General features: G+C 44.2%; 1 protein-coding gene across 1 annotated transcript in view; it reads left to right on the top strand.

The window, feature by feature from the left end:
• Positions 1-27,467, top strand: part of LOC110490198 (putative RNA helicase mov-10-B.1) — a 40,719-nt gene extending 13,252 nt beyond the window's left edge. The window contains exons 6-23 of the mRNA XM_021563446.3: positions 545-821; positions 1,397-1,522; positions 1,631-1,793; positions 1,971-2,122; positions 2,783-2,956; positions 3,058-3,170; positions 7,759-7,955; positions 8,044-8,141; positions 11,328-11,425; positions 11,843-11,941; positions 12,105-12,213; positions 13,473-13,590; positions 13,812-14,003; positions 18,075-18,146; positions 20,702-20,827; positions 23,684-23,772; positions 26,199-26,317; positions 26,416-27,467. Of these exons, the coding sequence (XP_021419121.3) occupies positions 545-821; positions 1,397-1,522; positions 1,631-1,793; positions 1,971-2,122; positions 2,783-2,956; positions 3,058-3,170; positions 7,759-7,955; positions 8,044-8,141; positions 11,328-11,425; positions 11,843-11,941; positions 12,105-12,213; positions 13,473-13,590; positions 13,812-14,003; positions 18,075-18,146; positions 20,702-20,827; positions 23,684-23,772; positions 26,199-26,317; positions 26,416-26,477 (2,384 nt within the window). The 3' untranslated portion in view covers positions 26,478-27,467. The remainder of the gene's footprint in view (positions 1-544; positions 822-1,396; positions 1,523-1,630; positions 1,794-1,970; positions 2,123-2,782; positions 2,957-3,057; positions 3,171-7,758; positions 7,956-8,043; positions 8,142-11,327; positions 11,426-11,842; positions 11,942-12,104; positions 12,214-13,472; positions 13,591-13,811; positions 14,004-18,074; positions 18,147-20,701; positions 20,828-23,683; positions 23,773-26,198; positions 26,318-26,415) is intronic.
• The last annotated feature ends 367 nt before the right edge of the window (positions 27,468-27,834 follow it).

Below are 27,834 nucleotides of genomic sequence, written 5' to 3'. Positions count from 1 at the left end.
AATGAATCAGTTACTTAACCAACTACCCATGTGGGCATCCTTCCTCCATCTGATGATTAGCAGAGTGGCAGCAGCAGGCTATCTACCCTCATTAAGAGTGGGCTCCTAAGTCTTCCTGTGGTATATATTAAATATATACTAACTACAGTATATAATATACACTGTATATAGGCACGCACACACGCAAAGTCTCCCGCAACAACCCTCTACAGCTAGCACCAAACAAGACCCGCAGTCACCCGCAACGACCTACTACAGCTCCGACCAGGCAAGAGTTGCACAGCCCAAATCGCTCCCTCAGCCTTCATTTTGGCCCCAACCCTTCAATGTTTACAGTTCTGTAGGGTCTGGACAGGTGTAAGTGGTGGAGTTTCCACCATATTGCTAACATCTTACCGATCTACAGACATCAAAAGGTCTGGGCCAAAAGAAAGGCCCAGGGAACCTGACGCATGCTGGTGCACACACACACACGCTCTCTTTCTATAATATGTTACTAAACCCCCTCCCTCTCGTCTCCCCCCTCCCTCTCTCTCCTCCCCAGGTGACCAGTATGAAGTGCAGCTCCAGTTCAAGTCCAGCCTCCTGGGTTTCTATCCAGCCACTCTGGTCTTTGAGTTTAAAACCTCCATCTCCTCCTCCTCCTCCTCCTCCTCCTCCTCCTCCTCTCCTGCCTTCCACCTGCTGCGGTTCATCGAGGCCCAGTATGTGACAGGGCTGGCCAGGGAGCTGGCCCCAACTGCGCCCTACAGACCTAGAGCTATCATCAGCGCTACGGATTATCTGCCTTACACTGTAGAGGACGGGGAACCACCTGAGAGGTAGGTCACACACACACACACCTGGTAACACACACATTAAACAGGTCAACATTCACGAGGCCACAGGGCCAGATGGATTACCAGGATGTGTACTCGGAGCATGGACCAACTGGCAAGTGTCTTCACTGACATTTTCAACCTGTCCCTGACTGAGTCTGTAATACCTACATGTTTCAAGCAGACCACCATAGTCCCTGTGCCCAAGAACGCAAAGGTAACCTGCCTAAATGACTACCGCCCCGTAGCACTCAAGTTGGTAGCCATGAAGTGCTATGAAAGGCTGGTCATGGCTCACATCAACACCATCATCCCGGATACCCTGGACCCACTCAAATTCGCATACCACCCCAACAAATCCACAGATGACGCAATTGCACTCCACACTGCCCTTTCACACCTGGACAAAAGGAACACCTATGAGAATGCTATTCATTGACTACAGCTCAGCGATCAACACCAGTCATGAGTAATTGACTGTTCTCTCTGCTACAAAAAAACTAACCCTGTCTCTCTCCATGGTTCACCCTGTTCTACCACTCTCCTCCTCTCCGCCCCTCCTTCTCTCTCCCCGTCAGTCTCTCAGCCAACAACCTGGCAGCCGTGGAGCGTCTCTACGACTACAAGGTTCCAGGATATGTCAGAGATCTGATCAAGTTCCTCAAAGGACACGCCTCCTCCTCTACTCTTTCACTGGATGCCCAGTGAGTGCCTCCTCTTCCTCCTCTGTAATCCTAGACCACCCTGCCAGTGTACAATATGGGTGCTGTGAAGGTCTCTTTCTTTCTCTCTCCCTCCCCCTCTTCCCCCAGGTCTATCCTAGAGTCAGGTCTGAGTAGAGAGAATTACTCTAAACGGTTCCAGCTGCTGCTGTATCTAGAGGAGCTACAGATGGAGGTGGACATTAAGAGATACAACAAGCCCAATACTCCCATGGTCCGAGACAAGACCAACAAGAAACTACTGGTGCTAGAGGTACACGCAAACACAGATGTACACACACACACGGTCAGAGACGAAACCAACAAGACACTAACGGTGCTGCAGGTCCGGACACACACACACACACACACACACACTAGGAACGTAGTTCATCCTCTACTAGATGGTGCAGGGTTTATCTCCAGCCCAGTATGTTGTGTGCTCTTGCAGGTACCAGGTGTGTCCGAGAGCCGTCCGTCTGTCCTGCGGGGCGACGCCATCCTGGTGACAAGGTCAGGTGACTCTAAGGGGGGCGTGGTCAAATACCGTGGTTACGTCCACCGTGTGGAGCTGGACTCCGTCAAACTGGGATTCAACAGCAGGTAAGGACATGATTGGAGGAGGCTGCTTCCTGAAGGGATCTTATAAGTCAATAGCTCGCTCTCTTCATGGTTACCATGGTTCTTTGGTTACATTCCGATTCTCGACTCTGTCTTCAAAAGTGTGCACTCGTACACTCCCCCTCAAGCATTGGATTAGTGAAAGCATGGCTGGAGAGAGTTTCAACCTTATTCCTTATACCAGTTAATTTATTTTAAACCCATGAGGTGGAGTGGACAAGTGTACACTGTTACTCTGACCTCTCACACTAAAAGGAATTGCTCAAACGTTTGTTACAGAATTGAGTCTGAATCTGCCATCCATTGGAAGTTGTTTTGTGACGTCGATTGTGGTGAAAACAAAGTCATCAGCGATTGGATCGTCTCTAACCAATCACAGTATCAAAGCCAATTGCATACTAGGAAAACGCAGCTTTACCCACATGTGTTCTGGCACTGGCCCAACCCATCGGTTTCTGGAACCAATCAGACAGCCCAAATGTGTTTACGTTCAGGGAGGGGTCTAAAACAAACGCCCGTGGGTGTGGTGTTGTGTTTGAAAGGATTAAGGAGTCTGAATAGCCTGGCAAGTACACTTCGGGGGAGAAGGGTCGAGAATCGTAATGTAGTCTCTGTCTCTCTATCCCCCCCACCTCCCTCCAGGTTTTTGTCCTCCTTCGTGGATGGTCTGAAGTTTGATGTGGAGTTCACGGTGAACCGTCTCACCACTAGGCTTCAGCAGAGAGCAACAGAGCTGGCTGACAGACACAACCTGGGGAACGTATTGTTCCCTTCTGGAGACCCAACTATCCAACCACCCAAAAAACAACCTCTCTTGTGAGCTCACACCACCCATCTGCCCGACCCACACTTCCTTTTTGACCTTTGACCACTGAGCCTTACACACTAACCCTAACCCCCCTTCCCCCTCTCCCTAGGTTGTATGACAGGGCTCTAGAGCAGAACCCAGAACAGTACACAGCAGTCCAGAACATTGTAGCTGGATCCTCCCGACCGGCTCCTTACCTGGTGTTTGGGCCACCTGGGACAGGTAAAACACGTGTGTTTGTGTGCTAAGTTAATATACAGTGCCTTCGGAAAGTATTCAGACCCCCTGACTTTTTCTACATTTGATGTTACAGCCTTATACTAAAATGGATTAAATACGTCCTCAGCAATCTACACACAATACCCCATAATGACAAAGAGAAAACATAATTTTTTTGCAGATTTCTAAAAAACAAAAATACCTTATTTACATGAGTATTCAGACCCTTTGCTATGATTTAGCTCAGGTGTATCCTGTTTCCATTGATCATCCTTGAGATGTTTCTACAACTTGATTGGAGTCCACCTGTGGTAAATTTAATTGATTGGACATGATTTGGAAAGGCACACACCTGTCTATATAAGGTCCCACAGTTGACAGTGCATGTCAGAGCAAAAACCAAGCCATGAGGTTGAAGGAATTGTCCGTAGAGCTCAGAGACAGGATTATGTTGAGGCACAGAACTGGGGAAGGGTACCAAAAAAATTCCCCAAGAACACAGTGGCCTCCATCATTCTTAAATGGAAGAATTTTGGAACCACCAAGTCTCCTAGACCTGGCCCCCTGGCCAAACTGAGCAACCGAGGAGAAGGGCTTTGGCCAGGGAGGTGATGCTAACAGAGCTCTAGAGTTCCTGTGTGGAGATGGGAGAACCTTACAGAAAGACAACCATCTCTGCAGCACTCCACCATTCAGGCCTTTATGGTAGAGTGACCAGACGGAAGCCACTCCTCAGTAAAAGACACATGACAGCCCACTTGGAGTTTGCCAAAAGGCACCTAAATACTCTGACCATGAGAAACAAGATTCTCTTGTCTGATGAAACCAAGATTGAACTCTTTGGCCTGAATGCCAAATGTCACATCTGGATGAAACCTGGCACCATCCCTACGGTGAAGCATGGTGGTGGCAGCATCATGCTGTGGGGATTTTTTTCAGCGGCAGGGACTTGATGGCTAGTCAGGATCGTGGCAAAGTACAGAGAGATCCTTGACAAAAACCTGCTCCAGAGCGCTCAGGGTATTAGACTGGGGTGAACGTTCACCTTCCAAAAAGGACAACAACCCTAAGCACACAGCCAATACAATGCATGAGTGGCTTCGGGACTTGTCTCTGAATATCCTTGAGTGGCTCGGCCAGAGCCCGGACTTGAGCATGATCGAACATCTCTGGAGAGAGCTGACAATACCTGTACCGCAATGCTCCCCATCCAACCTGACTGAGATTGAGAGGCTCTGCAGAGAAGAATGGGAGAAACTCCAAATATGGGTGTGTAAAACTTGTAGCGTCATAGCCAAGCAGACTCAAGGCTGTAATCACTGCCAAAGATGAGTCAAGAAAGTAGTAAAGGTTCTGAATACTTCTGTAAATGTGATATTTCAGTTTTTTTCTTTTTAATACATTAGCAATTTAGAAAAACCTGTTTTTGCCTTGCCATTATGGGGTATTGTGTTTTTTAAATGTATTTTATTTATCCGTTATTTTACCAGGTAAGTTGACTGAGAACACATTCTCATTTACAGCAACGACCTGGGGAATAGTTACAGGGGAGAGGAGGGGGATGAATGAGCCAATTGTAAACTGTGTGTAGATTGATGAGGCTGTAACGTAACAAAATGTGAAAGTCAAGGGGTCTGAATACTTTCCGAAGGCACTGTGTGTGTGTGTGTGTGTGTGTGTGTGTGTGTGTGTGTGTGTGTTAACCAACACCGTTGAAGTTGTATTAGTCATATGTTCAAGATACACATGGTACTGTATATACATCGTACAACAAAATGATTACTTGCAGGTTCCTTCTAGAAAATGCAAAAGAATTAGAAATAATAAAATATAATAATATGAACATAAAGTCTGTAGAATAGAATAATACATTTTAGCATAAGGATAACACGGGAAGGCATGATTTATTGTCCAATATTTACATGTATATTGGGGAAGGGGAGGATGGTGGGCAAGTATATAAATAGAGCAGTATAATAAGAGTCTGGTTGTGGTGTGTGTGTGTGTAGAATGAATGTATATATGTGTGTGCATGTGTGCTAAGGTGTGGAGAATCCGAACAGGTGGTCAGTCCAGTTCAAGTGTTCAGCAGTCTGATGGCTGCTGACGGTAAGGAAGAGAGCAGCTCGTGGCTGGGTGTGTGTGTGGGGTCGATGATGCTGCGTGCCTTCCTCAAGCAACGTCTTGCATAGATGTCCTGGATGGGTGGGAGCACGGTCCCAGTGATGTACTGGGCCGTCTTCACCACCCGCTGGAGGGCCTTGTGGATGGAGCAATTCTTGTACCAGGCCATGATGCAACCGGTCTGCCTCCTTAGGAATTAGAGACACTGTTGCGCCCTCTTGACAAGAGTGGTGGTGTTGTCCATGACAAGACCTCTGAACTTAAAACATGTGACTCTCTCTACTGCAGTCCAATTGATGTGGATCAGGGAATGTTCCCTCTGCTTCCTGAAGTCAACAATCAATTCCTTTGTTTTGCTGACATAGAGGGAGAGGTTGTTGTCATGACATCACCATGGCAGTTCACTTACCACCTCCTATAGGCTGACTCGTCGTTGTTTTTGGATATCAGGCCTACAACCGTGGTGTCGTCAGCAAACTTGATGATAGAGTCGGTGTCGTGCAAAGCCACTCAGTCGTGGGTGAACAGGGAGTACAGTAGAGGACTGAGGGCACACCCATGGGCAGGGCCCCTGGGTTCAGAGTCAGTGTGGAGGAGGTGTTGTTGCCAATCCTCACAGCCTGTGTTCTGTCCGTCAGGAAGTCCAGGATCCAGTTGCAGAAATTGGTGTCCAGACCCAGGACTCTGAGCTTGGTGTCAAGCTTGGGGGGGAACAATAGTGTTGAATGCTGAACTGTATTCAATGAACAGCATTGTCACAAAGATGTTCCTCTGGTCCAGATAGATGTGTGAATAGCGACGGAAATGGCATGTTCTGTGGACGCCCTCCAGCTGGTCAGCACACACTCTGGTGATACGACCAGAGATGCCATCTGGGCCGGCTGCTTTGTGAGGATTCACTGTCTAATAGTTTTCCTCGCGTCAGCCTCAGAGACCGAAAGCACCTGGTCGTCCAGAGCAGCGAGAGTCTTCATGGATGGCTCTGTGTTGTCTGCCTCGAAGCGAGCATAGAATGTGTTAAGCTCGTGTGGGAGGGAGGCTTCAATGCATACCGCCTTAGCTGGATTTTTCTTTGTAGTCTGTAGTCCTTGCCACACGCGACGCGAGTCTGCGTTGTCGGAAATCAATTCAAGTTTAAGTCTGTATTGTCTTTTTGCATCATCAATGGATTTGCAGAGCTCGTACCTGCTTGCCTTGTGCGCGTCGCATGCCATCTCATCAGTGTTCATTCTACTGACATTCAATGCTGCAGTACAGGCTCTCAGCATTGTACAGATATCGCCATTCATCCAGGCCTTTTGGTTGGGGTAAAGTAATAATTCATGCAAAAATAGCCATAAAAAAAAGCTACGTCGAGCAGGAACCGGCAAAACGTGCGCCCTCCTCAGCATCACCATCTTTTATACTGAACAAAAATATAAACGCAACACATAGTTTGTACCATGTTTCATGAGCTGAAATAAAAGATCCTAAAAATGTTCCATATGCACAAAAAGCGTATTTCTCTCAGATTTTGTGCATAAATTTGTTTACATCCCTGTTAGTGAGCATTTCTCCTTTGCCAAGATAATCAGTCCACCTGACAGGTGTAGCATATCAAGAAGCTGATTGAACAACGTGATCATTATACAGGTGCACCTTGTGCTGAGGACAATAAAAGGCCACTTTAAAATATGCAGTTTTGTCACACAGTACAAAGCCACAGATGTCTCAAGTTTTGAAGGAGTATACAATTGGCATGCTGACTACAGGAATGTACACCAGAGCTGTTGCCAGATAATTACCATAAGCCACAAGTAATTTTAGAGAATTTGGCAGTACACAATTGTGGCCTCACAACCGCAGATCACGTGTAACCACGCCAGCCCAGGGCCTCCACATCCAGCTTCTTCACCTGCAGGATCATCTGAGGAGGTGGGCAGGGAGGTGTTGAGGAGTATTTCTCTGTAATAAAGCCCTTTTGTGGGGAAAAACTTATTCTGATTGGCTGGGCCTGGTTCCCCAGTTGGTGGGCCTATGCCCACCCATGGCTCCCAGGCCCACACATGCCCCTGCCCAGTCATGTGAAATCCATAGATTAGGACCTAAGGAATTTATTTCAATTGACTGATTTCCTTCAATGAACAGTAACTCAGTAAAATCTTTGAAATGGTTTCATGTTGCATTTTATATTTTTGTTCAGTATATTTTATTTTTGCCTGTGGTTAGTGTCTGCCCTAAGATTGAAAGGTTGGGTGTTTGATCCCCGGCCGAGTCATACCAAAGACTGTAAAAATGGGACCCGATGCGTCTCTGCTTGGCACTCAGCATTAAGGAGATAGCTAGACTATTGCAGTGGCTTGCTTCCTGTCCCGGGAGTGTAATTGTACATCAAGCTGCCTCGCGCTACAGAAACAGGAGATGGTCTCATGCCTTATGAGCAGTTCCGACTTACTTACTAACGCTGTGTGTGTTTGTTCCCCCCCAGGTAAGACTGTGACAGTGGTCGAAGCCATCAAACAGGTGCTGAAGACACAGAGTCACGCCCACATCCTGGCGTGCGCTCCGTCCAATAGCGCGGCAGACCTGCTGGCTCTGAAGCTTCTAGAACACCTGGAACACAGGAAGCTGTTCCGGATGTACGCCGCATCCCGTAACCCTGAAGATGTGCCCAATGATATACGGGTGTGTGTGAGTGAGTGTGTGTACATCAGTGTGAGGTTTGTATTTTGTGTGTGTGTAACACCTCTCTCGTGTGTGTGTTTCTCTTCAGGACTGCTGTAACCTGGGTCAGGATTGCTTTGTGTTTCCCTGTAAAGAGGAACTGATGAAGTACAGCATCATGGTCACCACCCTAATCACTGCCGGACGGTAAGGATAGCCGCTAGTCGCTAACACTGGAGATCACCATAGGAAAATGCTACACTAGGGTAACGCAAGATCATAATCACCACTCTGCTCCATGCAGGACAGTAAGGATATACACTAGCCCAGTGGTTCTTAACCTGGGTTCGATCGAACCCCAGGGGTTCGGTGAGTCAGTTTCAGGGGTTCGGCGGCGGTCAAGACACACATCCGATTCATATGATTCGTGATGACACGCTCCGCTTGGCCATCATTGGCTGCATGTGATCGCGCTACATCGCTTGGCCTATCTGTGCTGCAGGGAATTTGGTGCGCTCAGTAGTCGACTTGTGACTGTCGTGATGGTACGTCTTGTGATTTCTTTCTTAATATTTTAATCCCTTCATACTTACTATGTCGAGCAAAAAAAGAAAGTGGTCGGACGAATATGTACAATATGGATTCACATGTATAACGGAACGTGATGGGAGTCAGTGTCCTAACTGCATGATTTGCAATGCCAAGTTGAGCAATTCTAGTCTAGCACCGGCAAAACTAAGAGAACACTTCCTTAAGCTGCATGGAGATGGAAAATACAAGAACACAACACTCGCTGAATTCAAGGTGAAGAGAGCCAGATTCGATGAAAAGGCTACTCTGCCTGTTCTCGGCTTTGTACCCATCAACAAACCGATCCTCACAGCATCGTACGAAGTTGCTTACCTGATCGCAAAGCAGGGCAAACCACATACCATTGGTGAAACACTCATAAAACCAGCTGTGTTGAAGATGGCGAATATCATGCTGGGAAAAGGGGCTGAAGTTAAGTTATCCCAAATTCCTCTTTCAAATGACACCATCAGCGACAGAATAGAGGACATGAGCAACGACATCTTGGCTCAAGTAGTTGCAGATCAGATTTCAAGCCCGGCAAAATTCAGCCTTCAACTCGACGAGACCACAGACGTTTCCAATCTAAGCCAGCTTGCTGTGTTCGTGCGCTATGTGAAAGACAACGTGATAAAGGACGATTTTTTATTTTGTAAGCCTCTTACAACAACAACTAAGGCAGCCGATGTGAAGAAACTTGTGGATGACTTCTTCAAAGACAACAATCTTTCGTGGGATATGGTTTCTGCAGTTTGTTCGGACGGAGCTCCAGTCATGCTGGGAAGAAAGTCTGGTTTTGGTGCGCTAGTGAAAGCCAATGCACCACACATCATGGTTACGCATTGTATTCTGCACAGGCATGCGTTGGCAACAAAAACCTTGCCTCCAAAACTGGCAGAAGTATTAAAAATTGTAGTGGAATGCGTGAACTATGTGCGAACTAGTGCTCTGCGGCATTGCATCTTCAGTGAGCTGTGTAAAGAAATGGGCTCTGAATTCGAGGTACTTCTGTACCATTCTAACGTTCGGTTGTTATCCCGGGGACAGGTGCTGAATCGTGTTTTTGCCGTGCGTGTGGAATTAGCCCTGTTTTTGCAAGAGCACCAACATTGTCATGCAGATTGCTTCAAAAATTCTGAGTTCATTCTCATTTTAGCGTACATGGCCAATATCTTTGCAGCTCTCAATCATCTCAATCAAAAGATGCAGGGCGGTGGAGTCAACATCATCGAAGCGGAGGAAAACCTGAAGGCTTTTCAAAAAAGGCTACCGTTATGGAAACGACGAACAGAGAACGATAACTTCGCAAACTTTCCCCTGCTGGACGACTGTGTAAGTAAGATCGAAGATGTATCTGGAATCGGAGACATTTCTGTACCCGCGGAACTGAAGCAAGCAATTGCCACGCACTTAGATTTTGATGATTTTGTTCTTTGAACACAGTGATGTTGATGCACGGTTCATTTTGTGCACCAGTCAAATATATACCTGTTTTGAATTTGAAAAAATCATTTTATTTTTCCAATTAAGAAAGGTTCGGTGAATGCGCATATGAAACTGGTGGGGTTCAGTACCTCCAACAAGGTTAAGAACCACTGCACTAGCCACTAACACCTGAGTTCCCCATAGACCAGTGGTAACCAACCTTTTCTGAGTCCAGATCACTTTCGCAGTCAGAAAGCAAGCCCAGATCTGCTGTTCAGATTAGATTTTTAAACATGACTTAACTGTAAGCATATGCAACATTTAACCTAATAAAAACAGTTCTGTAGGAATGAGCCTAATACATTATCACAGCATATTGGCTATATGCTTGGCCTGCCAATATTGTTATTCTCAGACCATATTATATTTCAAAACTCGAGCTTTGATGACAAACTAGATCAGTTGTTGTATCACTTGCGAGGCACAGCTGAGTATAAATTGAAATAATTTGCTTTTTTATTTTACTGGACTGATGGTACCTGCATCTGATGGTCAGTTTCAGCAGAGGAAAGGAGAGAGCAGCAGACTGTCTCCCTGTCACTGTCCCTGCTCTCTCCTTTCCTCACATGAGACTGACCAGAGAGAGGGGGGGGGGGGACACAGTCTTCCACCTGATGGCACCGCAAATGTTTCTGCCTCGTACAAATTCATGTTCCTATGACCAGAAAAAGTGAAATATTCCTTGATATTAAAATAGACACAACGAGCTGCTAATTATACAAATGCAGGCCTATCGCTACATTGTAGCTAATAATGAATTGCAGCTGCAGCACGAGGGGAAGTAGGGACAAGCGCATTTACTGTTTTGTAACTGTTGAATAAAAACAGTTGCTGAATTAAAAACGTAAAACAGTAACTCACTGAAGCTCTGCTGTATTATCAAATCTCACGTAGGCTCGTATCAGATTTTGCTGTGGGGTCGTGGAAGTTGTACTAGGCACAGTGATTTGAGCTATCCGACTGGCCAGCACAGTAGACGCACTTGATTTAGCCATAGCGCCAGGTCCACCCGGTAGGCGGAATTTGTCCCTTCAGGCAAATTAAATGGTTTACATGAGAACACTTTACCTACCCGGCACGCATGGCTTCTGAATCAAGTGCACCTACTGCCAAAAGCGCAAGATGAATTAAAAAAGCAAAAATAGGACAGCAAGCCTTTATAGTTGACTTTTCTACAGAAAGGTGTGTTGATCGACTAGGAGTGCCTTGAAGATGCCAGTCAATTGTCAACGACCGGTAGGTGGCCACTGCCATAGAGTACTGGGAATCCCCATAGCGAGACACTAATGCTAAGCTAACTTTTGTCCTCTCTGTCTGTCTCGTGTATGTGTTCTCCAGGTTGGTGACAGGTGGTGTTCCTCCAGGTCATTTCAGTCACGTGTTTGTTGACGAGGCGGGACACGCCGTTGAAACGGAGACCATCATATCACTGGCTGGTGAGAGAGGGATGGATGAGGGGGGAGGGGGCTTAATGCTGATTGGCTGAAAGCCGTGGTATATCAGACCGTATAACACAGGTATTACAAAACATTTATTTTTACTTCTGTAATTAAGTTGGTAACCAGTTTATAATAGCAATAAGGTACCTCAGGGGTATGTGATATATGGCCAATATACCACGGCTAATGGCTGTGTCCAGGCACTTGGCGTTGTGTTGTGCTTAAGATAAGCCCTTAGCCAAATACCCCACCCCCTATTGCCTTATTGCATCATGGGTAAATTGTGACTGACTGATCTACAAATAATAATGATTATCTATTTACGATGGAAGGTGATTTGAAGATCAGGCAGTCACCTGCACTGTCGGCTGCAATGTCAAACAAGCCCAATAATTTAAGTGTGTGTGTGTGTAGGGCTGCTCCAACCAGAGACGGGTCAGGTGGTTCTAGCTGGAGACCCTAAACAGCTGGGACCCATCCTCAGGTCTCCTCTGGCTCTGAAACACGGCATGGGTCAGTTCCTCTTCTTTTCACTCCTTCTTCCTCTACTTCCTCCTCCAAATTCTTCGTCCTCTTATTCCTCTCCCCACTCCTTGAAAATCCTTTGACATAGAAGAGCAGATTGTAGAAGCTGCTATGATTCTGAGGACTCGCTCTCTCCCTATCTATCTCTTAGGTGTGTCTCTGTTGGAGAGGCTGATGAAGGATGTGTCTCTGTATCAGAAGGAGGAGGAGAATGGAGTGTTCAACAACTGCTACGTCACCAAACTACTTAGAAACTACAGGTATGTAAGCTCTTCTGATCAGGCTGGTTTAATGAGGCCAGCACAAGCACTTTGGGAGAAAAGGACAAGCGTTGGAACTAGGGATGCAAATTTTGGTCCATTTTGCTGCCGACTAATCGACCCTGATTAACCGGTCAACAAACGGTTACATTTTTTTCCAAACAGTAAAATGACGTGACCAACAGAAAATATTATGTATGCATACAAGAAACTGACATTTTTTCATAAAGAGCTTAATGGAAACATGCAATAATATAGCAATAAAACGTCATTTTCAAACATTTTGCCAAAATTGAATTCTTGGGGGAAAACACCATTCTAAACAGCACACCTAATGCGAGTGGTGCCATATGTGACAGAGATGAAAATCTCCTTTAGAAACATATCTAATAGCAACAAGTAGGATGGGTTGCTGATATGTGTAGGATTGTGCCTTTTGGCTTCTGGACAATGAAAGAAAGTTCATATGAAAACCAATAGAGTACCACAGTATGAGTCATAATACCCATAAAACCTAGCAGTCAAACAAGGAAATGGTTCCAATAGTTTTTCCAACATTCATTTTTCCCATAGGGGATTTTAGAAACACTTAAAACAAGGGCTGCGTTTCGTTTAGGCTTACCCTGGCATGACAGTTTTGGTAACCATGTAAATCTCTCTAGGACAAGGTGACTTCTCAATATATTTGCTTATTTACCCCCCCCAAATGAAACGGTAATTATCTGCTAATGTGGCCATCATAAAGAACTCCCAATGCCTTGATGATCTGGACAAGAATGCCAAATCGAGGCAAAAGTAAGACTCTCTCGACTAACTAATCTAATGTTATAGCCTATGCACTCGAATGGCGAATGGGAAGCGAGTTTTAATAACGAGTTGAGATTGAGAAATAACTTCTTCTGTTTTCAATAATCGTGGCCGTCACAGTTTTTATCACGCGAAGGCTTTGAGAATTGTTATTTGTTGCGCAGTGACTGGGTTTACAATGGAACGTTTCACTCCAGTACAAGCAGTTTGAGGAGCTGCTGTCACGCTGTCTGACAGGTGATGGGCTATTCCGCTCCTCGAACTAGGTTTTGTATGCTGTGTGCGTGAGAAATAATACATGACGACTTAACGATTTAAGTAACACAAAAGTATGCTAATTAACCTATTAACCTATAGACCGATAAGCATGACCAGTAAAATATATTTTTTGTTAACCGTTAGCATCCCTAATTGAAACTGTGTTTCCTTTCATTGTCTCCCTCCCTCTCCAGGTCTCATCCCTCTATCCTGAAGGTGCCTAACGAGTTGTTCTATGAGGAGGAGCTACAGGTGTTTGCTAACGAGATGATCCGGAACTCCTACTGCACCTGGGAATACCTGCCTCAGAAGGTACACAGACAAACACACGTTCTCTGAGGTCTCAGCGTAAATCCCAACACCATTTTAAACCAACAAGGAGCACCATCGAGGACCACTTCGGAAATTTGTGTTTTAATTAATGCTTACATGTGTCATCCTCTGGGACGAAATGCACATCTTGTGGGCCAAAAAAAGACTTGATTCAATTAATTTAATCTTAATAGCCTGCTAAGCATTGGTTTTACCTCCAGAATTTCCCGGTGGTGTTCCATGGTGTGGCTGGTCGTGATGAGCGGGAGGCTTCCAGTCCATCTTTCTTTAACGTGGCGGAGATCGAGGTGCTGATGGATTACCTCAAGAAGCTGCTGCAGGGGCAGGGCAAGAGGGGCCTCGCCACAATCTCACCCAAAGACATCGGTATCATCGCCCCCTATAGAAAACAGGTGGGACTACACCCTATAGGATATAATATACTGGACAGAAATATAAACACAACATGCAACAATTTCAAAGATTTTACTGAGTTACGGTTCATAAAAGGAAATCAGTCAATTTAAATAAATTCTTTAGGCCCTAATCTATGGATTTCATATGACTGAATACATATATGCATCTGTTGGTCACAGATATCTTAGAAATAAGTTAGGGGTGTGGGTCAGAAAAATAGTCTGTATCTGGTGTGACCACCATTTGCCTCATGCAGCGTGACACATCTCCTTCGCATAGAGATGATCAGGCTGTTGATTGTGGAATGTTGTCCCACTTCTCAATGGCTGTGCGAAGTTGCTGGATATTGGCGGGAATTGGAATACTCGGTCATACACGTCGATCCAGAGCATCCCAAACATGCTCAATGGGTGACATGTCTGGTGAGTATGAAGGCCATGGAAGTACTGGGACATTTTCAGCTTCCGGGAATTGTGTACAGATCCTTGCAACATAGGGCCGTGCATTATCATGCTGAAACACGAGGTGATTGCGGTGGATGAATGGCACGACAATGGGCCTCAGGATCTCGTCACGGGATATTTCTGTGCATTCAAATTGCCAATTGTGTTTGTTGTCCGTAGCTTATGAATGCCCGTACCATGACCCTACAATGGGGCACTCTGTTCACAATGTTGACATCAGCAAACCGCTCCCCAACACGACTCAAAGTTGTGCACAAAATGTGCGTATGAAATCTTTTATTTCAGCTCATGAAACATGGGACCATGACTTTACATGTTGCGTTTATATTTTTGTTCAGTGTATATATAACTCTTACCATATATAATATATACAACCCTAACCCTATAGATGGCCTGGCACACACTATAAGATCAAATATGTAGAGCACATATGTCAGAGTCAAGGCCCGCGGGCCACATCCGGCCCGCAAGAAGGTTTTTTACGGCCCCTGGGATGATCTTGATTTATTATTAGAACCGGCCCGCAGCAAGCCGGCAGCCCGCAGATCTTTTACACGCACCAATACTACATTTCCCACAATGCAAAGGTGACGCACCGAGCAGTAGGCTGCTTCATTTCAATATTTATTGGCACAGCAGTCGTCAGCATCACAGTAAAATTAACTTTCAGATACCCATCAAAAATGGCAAAACGGAAGGTGGATACTGAGAACCGGGGGTTTCAAACAAGGTGGGAGTCGGAGTATATGTTCACGAAGGTAGCTGGAAAACCTGTGTGTCTTCTGTGTGGAGAAAGTGTGGCGGTACTGAAAGAGTATAATCTGAGACGACATTATGAAACGAAACACGCGGACAAAAACAAGAATATGGACATGGAACAAAGGCTACAAAAGGCAGAGGAATTAAAACGAGGCCTCAAATCTCGACAGGCTCTGTTCAAAAAAGCCAAATCACAAGGCCAGGCTGCTGTCAAGGCCAGTTTTATTTTGGCAGAAGAGATCGCTAAATCAGCCCGGCCATTTACGGAGGGGGGTTTCATCAAAAACTGCATGATTAAAGTTTGTGACGAAGTTTGCCCAGAAAAAAGGCAACTCTTTTTAAATGTGAGTCTGAGCAGAAACACCATTGCCGAGAGAGTAGACCAGTTGTCCATCAATCTAAAAGAGCAGCTTGTGAAAAAGGGAAAAGATTTTATTGCATATTCCTTGGCTGTGGATGAGAGCACCGACATTTCTGACATTGCCCAGTTGTCAATTTTCATCCGCGGAGTGGACTCCAACCTAAGCGTGACAGAGGAGTTTTTGGCTTTACGTCCTATGCATGGCACAACTACGGGGCATGATTTGTATGAAGAGGTGTCAAGATGTGTAAATGAGATGGAGCTGCCTTGGGAAAAACTCGTGGGTTTGACAACCGACGGAGCACCTGCGATGTGTGGACACAGGAGCGGACTGGTGGCGAAGATACGGGAAAAGATGCAAGAGGAAAACGCGACAGGTGAGCTGACAGCTTATCATTGTATCATACACCAGGAAGCGTTGTGCGGTAAAGCCTTGAAAATGGAGCATGTAATGAGCATCATCACGCGCACAGTTAACTTTATCAGAGCCAAAGGTTTGAATCACCGCCAGTTCAAGGCATTTCTGACGGAGTTAGAAACGGAGCATGGTGATTTGCCTTATCACACAGAGGTGCGATGGCTAAGCCAGGGAAAGGTGCTTCAAAGATGTTTCGAGCTTCGTGAGGAGATTTGTCTGTTCTTGGACAGCAAAGGGAAAGACACAACACAACTCCGAGACGAAATGTTTCTGTGTGAAATGGCTTTTCTGTGTGACATTACGAGTCATCTGAATGCAATAAACTTGCAGCTGCAGGGTCGGGATCGTGTCATCTCTGATATGTACAGTACAGTGAAGGCATTTAAAACCAAACTGACTCTGTGGGAGACGCAGATGCGGAAAGAAAATTTGAGCCACTTTCCCAGCTGCCAGACCATGAAAGAGAAGCTCTCTACCAGTGCGTTCCCGAGCACACAGTTGGCTGATAAAATAGGTATGCTTGCCGCTGACTTTCGACGCCGATTTGCTGACTTTGAAGCACAAAAAAGCAGGTTGGAACTGCTCGGTAACCCATTTGCTGTTGACGTGGAAAGCTCACCACCAAACCTCCAAATGGAGTTGATTGACCTCCAATGCAATGATGCACTGAGGGCAAAATATGCGGCAGTGGGTGCTGCGGAGTTCGCCCGTTTCCTCCCCGGCACAATGCCCCAGCTGCGCATCCAGGCTGCTCAAACGTTGTCTATGTTTGGCAGCACATACCTGTGTGAACAACTGTTTTCTTTGATGAACCTGAACAAAACATCACACAGAAGTCGACTTACTGCTGAACACCTCCACTCAATTCTGAGGATTTCTTCAGCTCAGAGCCTTACCCCGAACATTGATGAACTTGTGGAAAAGATGGGACACCACCAAGTATCACCCTCAACCTCAAACAAGTGAACATTACTGTGCAATCACATATTTAGAGTTTTTACTCAGTTCAAGTTTAAAAGTTAAAATTTAATATTTGTTTTCACTGCATGTTACTTCTCCTTAAACAAAGTGTTGTTTTTGATTAATAGATTTTTGCACTTTATTTTTTTGTATTTCAATCCAATTATATTTTAAAAATATTTCAGTTGAGTGGATGATAGAAAATTGCTATTATTGTTTTTTCTTTGAAGTAAATTTAGCCCACTTTTGCTAAAATAGAAAATATAGTCTACTGATGGTGCCTTGAATACCGGTTTCTTTCATTTAATGTTCATGTTATGGGGATATTTATATAAAGGAAATTTGTCTTTTGTGTCTGTTGAAAATTAAAGATTACTGACAGAGCCATAAGAAAATATTGCTTTATTTATCTGATCATATTGTAATATATTTGTTAGGTTTTCAGTAGGTTCAATTAGGTTCACTAGACTATATGCGTCATTTAAAAATTTTTCAATGAACATTCGAACAGTCCGGCCCTCGTCTTGTAGCTGATTTTTTTATTTGGCCCTCCGTCCATTTGACTTTGACACCCCTGATGTAGAGTATAACTCATAAAGCTATAATAGGAGTTGTAGAAATGTGAGTTGTAGATCTGTCATTCTCATTGAAACCCAGTCTAAGAAGATCAGTACTTTGTGTGCTGTTCTTACGTTTTTGTTTTTGTGTCTCGTACTTCCAGTTTTGTACACCAGCTTCAAAAGCTATTTTTGGATAGGTAAAATATATTTCACAGCGGTTTAGATGGTACAATGATTCTCTATTCAATGACTGCTTGTTTTGTGACAAATTGAAATTACGCACACTATTAGAATTTTAGCAACCAGGAAATGGCGGAGTAATATCTTCATAGTGCACCTTTTACCATACAGGGCCACTGGGCTGCATCTTTCAAAACCCATTGGAGGAGGTGGTGCAAGGAAGGGACCTCCGATCCTCTCCTCCAATGGGTTTTGAGTGGAATTGAGGAAATAAGGATAGAGGTAACAAGGATTTGACGGCTACAGAGGCAGCCGTTGTAAAGCCCAGCCCGTAGCTCATATAGAATGTTTGTTTCTGTGTGAAGGTGGAGAAGATCCGTAAAGCCTTGAAGACGCTGGAGAAAGTCTTCAAATCGACCAGCATCAAAGACCTGAAGGTATGGAGACATTACTAAATCAATCTCTCTTTCTTTCTCTGTCTCTCTCTCTCTGGGCAATTCCACGGTAAGAGTGATGCCAAACAAAAACCAATGATTGCAAAGTTAAACAAACCACATTGACTTCAACAGCCAAACCGTCATTCTGTTTCTCAAGTAAATGTGTATCTGTAATATGTTCTGTGGAAATGTTGTCCTTGTGCAAAAAGATGTATGGTTTGTTTACCTTTGCAATCATAGTTTTTTTGGTTTAATATACATTTTGATATACACAAACTCTGTGGAATTGTCCCAATCTCTTTCTCTCTCTGTCTCTCTCTCCTCACTACTGAATCTCTGTCACTCTGTTATCTTTAACTCTTTACATTTGTGGTAATAGGCCTATATTGATAGGGCAAAATTAAAATGGTTCAAACAGAATAAATATGAGAAGTATATGCATACCCCCCCACCAGGTTTCTGATCACTACTTTGTTTCCATTTCTGTCCCCCTCTCCGCCAACCCTACCCACACAGCCCCTGCCCAGATGCTCATGCGCTGTCGCTCTCTCTCTCTCCCACACTGCTCTCTCCTCTTCTCCCTTTTGCTAAATCTCCCTCCTGTTTCCTGATTCTGCCTCTTCGACCCTACTCTCCTCTTTCCGCTTCCTATGACAGTCCCCTTTCCTCCTGTCCGGCTCGACCCTCTCCTCCTGCTCCATGGCTGAGTGACTGATTGCATGCTTACAGAACAGGAGGAAAACTAAACTTCCAGAGGACCTATCATCCTTTCACTCCCTCTATACCTTCTCGTCCTCTGTATCAGCGGCTAAAGCCACTTTCTAAAACTGAATTTCAAGCTTCTGCCTATAACCCTAAGAAACTTGGTTCCACCTTCTCCTCCCTTCTTAATCCCCCACCACCCCCCCCCCCCCTCTCTGTGGACCACTTTGTCAACCACTTTGAAAATAAGCTTTACAACATCTGCTCAGTCTAGTGAGGTACAGCAGCCCGACAACCTGCCCAGTCGACCCCATCTCTGGAGACCTTCTCACTTCCCTCATCAACTCATCCCGTAGCAATTGGCTGCGTCCCATCTGACTCTTTCGCTATCTCTATAAGAACGATGTTCTTGACCCTAACCAGTCAAGCTTCAAGACAGGTCACTCAACCGAGGTTGCTCTCCTCTTTGACAGAGGCGAGCAACCTCTGTGACAGATCTGCTGCCTTAGACACCGTGAACCATCAGATTCTCCTCCCCACCCTCTCCACCCTCTCAGGTCTGGGCGTCTCTGCACACCCTTGGATCCTACCTGGCAGGCCGCTCCTACCAGCATTTGTCTAACAAATTCAGAGAAATAATCTGGATACATTCAGTAACATAATAAGATTATTATTTGTATTTTTTTTTAAATGACAAGGGTTTGAATTAGACATTTACCTGGTGTCTTCAAGTGGCTACACTGCTCAAGTGTGGACAGTTACTAAATCATTTCAATGCACTTATGATTCAAGGAAAGAGACTTCAACTATTAGGTGTTTATTTGTATTTTTTTTGAGCTCGCCTAGCTGTGCCGTTGCGGTACTTAAGACGGCACACGTATTTGTTTGTTTGGGACACAACCCTGAATCCTCATCACACAAATACTGTTGTTTACGCAATCCAAAAACGGCCCGTTTTATAAGTCGCAATCTGGGTCAGGCGGTCATCATTTGAAAGCTTGTTCTATTGCCAACATGACGAGCTAATTTATAAAATACCAACTTACAGTGCTAGTCTTTCACAAGGCAGTTCAGAGAAACGGATATAAAAAAAGATTCTGCGCTTAGAGTGGATTGATGAGAGCATTCAGGCGCGTGTTCCACTGCCAATTGTCTTCACAACGGGACAAATAACAGAGCGATCCTAAATGTTGATACTGTAGTTGACATGAGATTTCTAAGTATGGAAAGGTGAAATGCACATTTGGACTGTGTGGTTTGCTTGTTTGACGCCAAAGTGGTGTTCATTATCATCCTCAATGTCTCACCTTTCAGAACACATCAAGTACTCTTGAATTACAGCGTTCCCCTTTCTCAGACAACAAAAACGTTGCGTTAGGGATTTTGGGGCATTTTAATGTTGTGCTTGGTGCTCACATTTAGAGCGTCTGTCAGTTGAATCCCATAGAGCGCTTTAAAGCGGAGACCCTGAGGTCTGACATAATGTGTTGCATGTTACTGTACAGCCACTGTGTTCCAATTTAGGCGCTTATCAGTGACCAAGTCTGACGTTTTCAACCCATATACGGGTTGTGAGTGTAAGGGCTACAGATATTTGCGGTGGCTAATTAAAACTAAATAAGTCTATTGTTTCACCCCACATTTAGCCAGGATGTTTAGCTAACAGCTAGCTAAAGTGGTTTACAGTTTGGTAACAATCTCCCCTACACTCTCTTCTGCTAGCTACGGTAGTGCTGCCATGTCAATAACATGTTGTTTACGATTAGCTATTGTGATGCACCTTCCATGCGTTTTGTGAGGCATGTGTGTGCGGGGCTGTGTACAGAGCTAAACTATGTGTGCGTGTCTGTTAGGTGGGGTCAGTGGAGGAGTTCCAGGGTCAGGAGAGGAGGGTGATCCTGGTCTCGACGGTCCGCAGCAGCGCCAAGTACGTCCAGACAGACCAATACTTCAGCCTTGGTTTCGTCAAAAATGAGAAGGTACATACACACATTTAATATACCATTTTAAGAGGGCTTCTAGCATTAAAAAAACAACGGGAACGCAGTAGGTGATTTTTCAATTGAGTAATATGTATTTCAATAAACCCAACACAAACACTTTTCTTGACAAAAATATGCTTCAGCAAAAATGACTATAATCAATCTACAAGTAATGCAATTCAACGCATAGTTTTCACAAACACAAATATTCCATAAAGAATCCTCAATTGAATCAATAAAAAAAATCAGTCAGGATGGGCCTGGATACATTTAACCATGCTCAAATTCATAGACAAAGCTATGGATGCAAGGACTGACCAGCCGTTATATCAAAATGATAGTTTGAACCGTGTTTTGAGGCTATACAGGGTTTGTTTATATTTGCATTGTTTACAAACATTGGAGTAAAACAAGCTTCTATTTTAGTTTCTGATGGGGGTACGACAGTTGAACTAAGCTCATGAGGCATTTAAAAATGATATTCTTCAAGAATCAGCTCTAGCAGGGCAGAAGTTTGATGAACTGACTTGTTGGAAAGGTGGCATCCTATGAAGGTGCCACATTGAAAGTCACGGAGCTCTTCAGTAAGGCCATTCTACTGCCAATGTTAAGCTATGGAGATTGCATGGCTGTAGCCTCAATTTTACACACCTGTCAGCAACAGGTTTGGCTGAACTAGCTGAGTCCACAAATATCTTTCACACATACTTTTGTGCACTTCTTAAAGCGGTAGTGCTCATTTTAGGCCACATCTATCGTTCATACAAAATGGAATTATTTAAACATAGGGCTGAGAATTATTTCATATACAGTGCCTTGCGAAAGTATTCGGCCCCCTTGAACTTTGCGACCTTTTGCCACATTTCAGGCTTCAAACATAAAGATATAAAACTGTATTTTTTTGTGAAGAATCAACAACAAGTGGGACACAATCATGAAGTGGAACGACATTTATTGGATATTTCAAACTTTTTTAACAAATCAAAAACTGAAAAATTGGACGTGCAAAATTATTCAGCCCCTTTACTTTCAGTGCAGCAAACTCTCTCCAGAAGTTCAGTGAGGATCTCTGAATGATCCAATGTTGACCTAAATGACTAATGATGATAAATACAATCCACCTGTGTGTAATCAAGTCTCCGTATAAATGCACCTGCACTGTGATAGTCTCAGAGGTCCGTTAAAAGCGCAGAGAGCATCATGAAGAACAAGGAACACACCAGGCAGGTCCGAGATACTGTTGTGAAGAAGTTTAAAGCCGGATTTGGATAATAAAACATTTCCCAAGCTTTAAACATCCCAAGGAGCACTGTGCAAGCGATAATATTGAAATGGAAGGAGTATCAGACCACTGCAAATCTACCAAGACCTGGCCGTCCCTCTAAACTTTCAGCTCATACAAGGACAAGACTGATCAGAGATGCAGCCAAGAGGCCCATGATCACTCTGGATGAACTGCAGAGATCTACAGCTGAGGTGGGAGACTCTGTCCATAGGACAACAATCAGTCATATATTGCACAAATCTGGCCTTTATGGAAGAGTGGCAAGAAGAAAGCCATTTCTTAAAGATATCCATAAAAAGTGTTGTTTAAAGTTTGCCACAAGCCACCTGGGAGACACACCAAACGTGGAAGAAGGTGCTCTGGTCAGATGAAACCAAAATTGAACTTTTTGGCAACAATGCAAGACTTATGTTTGGCGTAAAAGCAGCACAGCTGAACACACCATCCCCACTGTCAAACATGGTGGTGGCAGCATCATGGTTTGGGCCTGCTTTTCTTCAGCAGGGACAGGGAAGATGGTTAAAATTGATGGGAAGATGGATGGAGCCAAATACAGGACCATTCTGGAAGAAAACCAGATGGAGTCTGCAAAAGACCTGAGACTGGGACGGAGATTTGTCTTCCAACAAGACAATGATCCAAAACATAAAGCAAAATCTACAATGGAATGGTTCAAAAATAAACATATCCAGGTGTTAGAATGGCCAAGTCAAAGTCCAGACCTGAATCCAATCGAGAATCTGTGGAAAGAACTGAAAACTGCTGTTCACAAATGCTCTCCATCCAACCTCACTGAGCTCGAGCTGTTTTGCAAGGAGGAATGGGAAAAAATGTCAGTCTCTCGATGTGCAAAACTGATAGAGACATACCCCAAGCGACTTACAGCTGTAATCGCAGCAAAAGGTGGCGCTACAAAGTATTAACTTAAGGGGGCTGAATAATTTTGCACGCCCAATTTTTCAGTTTTTGATTTGTTAAAAAGGTTTGAAATATCCAATAAATGTCGTTCCACTTCATGATTGTGTCCCACTTGTTGTTGATTCTTCACAAAAAAATACAGTTTTATATCTTTGTTTGAAGCCTGAAATGTGGCAAAAGGTCGCAAAGTTCAAGGGGGCCGAATACTTTCGCAAGGCACTAATTTCTCCATGGTGATTTTTCATAATATCACTTGATTTGTGCACTGTTATATGTGGCAGTGTCACAGTATACTGTACTGCACACACAGCACGCACACACACAACATGTGTTGTGAACCAGTGGTTCCCAATTTTGGAGTTTGGACCCTATATGGGATCCCCTGAGGAAATCTGTAATCTTATCAAACAAATAACTTTTCTCTCTTCAAATTGGTATAGAACATAACCTTTTAGTATCAACTAAGGGCCTTTTACACTATTAGAATGCACTTTTGTGGCATTATTATGTGTTGGGGACAGCCCGCAGGACCTAAAATTGACTGAATATGAACACACAGCATTCACTAAGGATTTACATTTTGTGCATAAACAGTTTAATCTACACACACACCACAGTGACAGTGCTGACCTCCTGCTCTCTGTGTCCAGAGGTTCAACGTGGCGGTGACCAGAGCCAAAGCCCTGCTGATCGTGGTGGGAAACCCCTTAGTGCTGCGAGGAGACCCCACCTGGGGCAGGTACGTACTGACCCTAACCCGAGTGGAGCAGCGGTCTAAGGCACTGCATCTCAGTGCTAGAGGCGTCACTACGGACCCTGGCATGATCCCGGGCTGTATCACAAACGGCCGTGATCGGGAGTCCCATAGGGCGGCGCTCAATTGGCCCAGCGTCATCCGTGTTAGGGGAGGGTTTGGCTGGGGTAGGCAGTCATTGTAAAATAAGAATGTTGTTCTTAACTGACTTGCCTAGTTAAATGAAGGTTAAATAAAATAAACCCTTAGGGTTGAGAGGAGACCCCACATGGGGCAGGTATGTCCTATCCCTTAATGCTGAGAGGAGACCCCACCTGGGGCAGGTGGGTACCGACCCTAACCTTTAGTGCTGAAAGAGACCCCACCTGGGGAAGGTAGGTACCAGTGGAGGCTCTTCAGAGGAAGAAGTGGAGGACATATTCTTAAGTGAACTTCTAAATAAAAATAATTGAATAAAACACACTGATGTGCAATGAAGGTCCTGTTGCTCAAGTGGCGCAGTGTTCTAAGGCACTGCATCTCAGTGCAAGAGGCAGTCCCTGGTTCGAATCCAGGCTGTATCACATCCGGTTGTGATTGGGAGTCCCATAGGGCGGCACACAATTGTTCCAATGTCGTCCGGGTTTGGCCGGAGTAGGCCGTCATTGTAAATAAGAATTGCCAAGAGTGTGCAAAGTGGTTATCAAGGCAAAGGGTGGCTACTTTGAAGAACCTCAAATATAAAATACAGTTTCGACCACTCCACAAATGTCTTGTTAACAAACTATAGTTTTGGCAAGTCGGTTAGTGCTTTGTTAGCACTTTGTGCATGACACAAGTCATTTTTCCAACAATTGTTTATAGACCAATTAATTCACTGTATCACAATTCCAGTGGTCCAGAAGTTTACATACACTAAGTTGACTGTGCCTTTTAAACAGCTTGGAAAATTCCAGAAAATGATGTCACGTCTTTAAATGATTCTGATAGGCTAATTGACATAATTTGAGTCAATTGGAGGTGTACCTGTGGATGTATTTCAAGGCCTACCTTCAAACTCAGTGTCTCTTTGTTTGACATCATGGGGAAATCAAAAGAAATCAGCCTAGACCTCAGAAAAAAAATTGTAGACCTCCACAAGTCTGGTTCATCCTTGGGAGCAATTTTCAAACGCCTGAAGGTACCAATTTCACCTGTAAAAACAATAGTATGCAAGTATAAATACCATAGGACCACGCAGCAGTCATACCGCTCAGGAAGGAGACACGTTCTGTCTCCTAGAGATGAACGTACTTTGGTGCGAAAAATGCCAATCAATTCCAGAACAACAGCAAAGGACTTTGTGAAGATGCTGGAGGAAACCAGTATAAAAGTATCTATATCCACAGTAAAATGAGCCCTATATCGACATAACCTGAAAGGTCGCTCAGCAAGGAAGAAGCCACTGCTCCAAAACCGCCATAAAAAAGCCAGACTATGGTTTGCAACTGCACATGGGGACAAAGATTGTACTTTTTGGAGAAGTGTCCTCTGGTCTGATGACACAAAAATAGAATTGTTTGGACATAATGACCATCGTTATGTTTGGAGGAAAAAGGGGGAGGCTTGCAAGCCGAAGAATACCATCCCAACCATGAAGCACGGGGGTGGCAGCATCATGTTGTGGGGATGCTTTGCTGCAGGAGGGACTGGTGCACTTCACAAAATAGATGGCATCATGAGGAGGGGAGATTATGTGGATATTTTGAAGCAACATCTCAAGACATCAGTCAGGAAGTTAAAGCTTGGTCGCAAATGGGTCTTCCAAATGGACAATGACCTCAAGCATACTTCCAAAGTTGTGGCAAAATGGCTTAAGGACAACAAAGTCAAGGTATTGGAGTGGCCATCATAAAGCCCTGACCTCAATCCTATAGAACATTTGTGGGCAGAACTGAAAAAGCGTGTGTGAGCAAGGAGGCCTACAAACCTGACTCCGTTACACCAGCTCTGTCAGGAGGAATGGGCCAAAATTCACCCAACTTATTGTGGGAAGCTTGTGGAAGGCTACCCGAAACGTTTGACTCAAGTTAAACTATTTAAAGGCAATGCTCACAAGTACACTCAATTAGTATGTAAACTTCTGTCCCACTGGGAATGTGATGAAAGAAATAAAAGTTAAACCATTTAAAGGCAATGCTACCAAATACTAATTGAGTGTATGTAAAGTTCTGACCCACTGGGAATGTGATGAAAGAAAAAAAGCTGAAATAAATCATTCTCTCTACTATTATTTTGACATTTCACATTCTTAAAATAAAGTGGTGAACCTAACTGACCTAAGACAGGAAATTCTCTACTATTATTCTGACATTTCACATTCTTAAACTGTACGAATGAATCACCTAAGGAACCCTAACCCCTCTCTCACTCCCCCTTCTCTCCCCCTCCAGGTTCCTCCAGTTCTGTTCCCAGGCGGAGGGGAAGACAGGGTTTGACTCATCCCAGGCTGACGGAGAGGAGGTGGTGGTGGAACGCCTAGCTGCCCTGTGCTTACAGGCTGATCCCCACGGTAACACACACAGACAAACGCACCTCCCCTTTAACTGTTCAAAATATAAAATAAATGTTTAATTTTGGAAGTTAACTGTTTCTCTCACACACATCCAGTGGAGACGGAGGAGAGTGAGGTTCAGCAGCAGATCGAACCAGAGTGGAGGAACGAGCAGTGAGAGACACGCACATCGTACAGGAGACCCAACGACCATACTGATCAGGAATCAATTCTCCCTACAAACATCCTCTGTCATCCCTAGTACAGAGGTTTTCAAAGTGTGAGGCACGCTTTCCCCCCAGAGTTTCATGTAAGGAAATCCAAATCAAACTGTATTCAGTTCTCTAATAATGAATAAATACGTTTTTAAAAAGAGGTGTCCCAGCTTTTGGGGCGCGGTTGTCTTGATGTTCTCTGAATGGAGGCCCACTGTCTCAGACTTTGAAAGCGCCTGCCCTAGTCCTACTGCACTAAGCAACATTTGGTACCAGGCCAATGTTATTGTATCATTTCAAAACAAGGACCAACAGTTTCCTACTCCATACCAGGTGAACTTCCTATGAGATCCTTCAGGACCAGTCCTCTAGGATAGTGAATGAATTTATAAAATGACTTTGTACCCTCCGTCTATGCTGGTGTTTAGTTTTATTATTATGAGTGTTGTATGTGGTCTCACAGACACGGACTGAGACCAGGATTAAATCCCATCGCCCTTTGTCGGCTATGCAGCCTTTAATGGAAATGTTCCGCGTTCGCGGCTCAATCAGAAATGACCTTTTTAAAGTGATTTTGGCAATTAAGCTTGACATTTTAAAGGGATAGTGTGTGATTTTTTGCAATCCTTTTTTCTACTTAGAGTCCGATGAACTCATGGATACCATTTGTATGTCTGTGTGAAGTTTGAAGGAAGTACAAAGTAGTTTCACGAGGTATTGCTAACTTGTGTCAATGCAATGGACGCTAGTTAGCAACTTCCTTCAAACTACACCTAAGAGAGTTCATCATCATGGCTGTATGTCTGTCCTGCCTTTAAAATCTGTGCTGCTGCTCCTCTACTGTTCGTTAGAGGTTCAGTTCTCGATAAATTCATCAAACTATTTCTCTGCCGGTGTGCCTGACCTTGTTGATGTAATCAAAGATAAACTGGAATAAATCATTATATGTCTGATCTATTGTCAAGATTTTAACCACAGAGATCCTGTTAAATTACTAATAGGTAATTATGCTTTTAACTTCAAATGTTTCTCTCTCCTTCCGTGGTGCGTTCAGTATGGCAAAATGTTGCTCTATTCATGCCATTTCTATCTGCAAGGTTCCACTGCTAGAAGCTATTCATTCAGGGAATCCGCAAGCCAATACCATTTAAAAATACTTTATTAATCTTGACAAATTGAAAATGTTAATAATCATCAAACAGGGAGGGGCTACATGAACTTGTCTAATAAGAAACTCGTTTCCATAACATTTTGCTATGTTGTTCCTTAATGAATATGATCCAGTTGATCTTGGAAAGAAGTCAAGCAGCAGAGCCTGAT

This window comes from Oncorhynchus mykiss, chromosome 15, assembly GCF_057628025.1.
Source record: "Oncorhynchus mykiss isolate SJ-2025 chromosome 15, ASM5762802v1, whole genome shotgun sequence".
NCBI classification, from domain to species: domain Eukaryota; kingdom Metazoa; phylum Chordata; class Actinopteri; order Salmoniformes; family Salmonidae; genus Oncorhynchus; species Oncorhynchus mykiss.
This window is presented reverse-complemented; position numbering and strand designations above follow the sequence as displayed.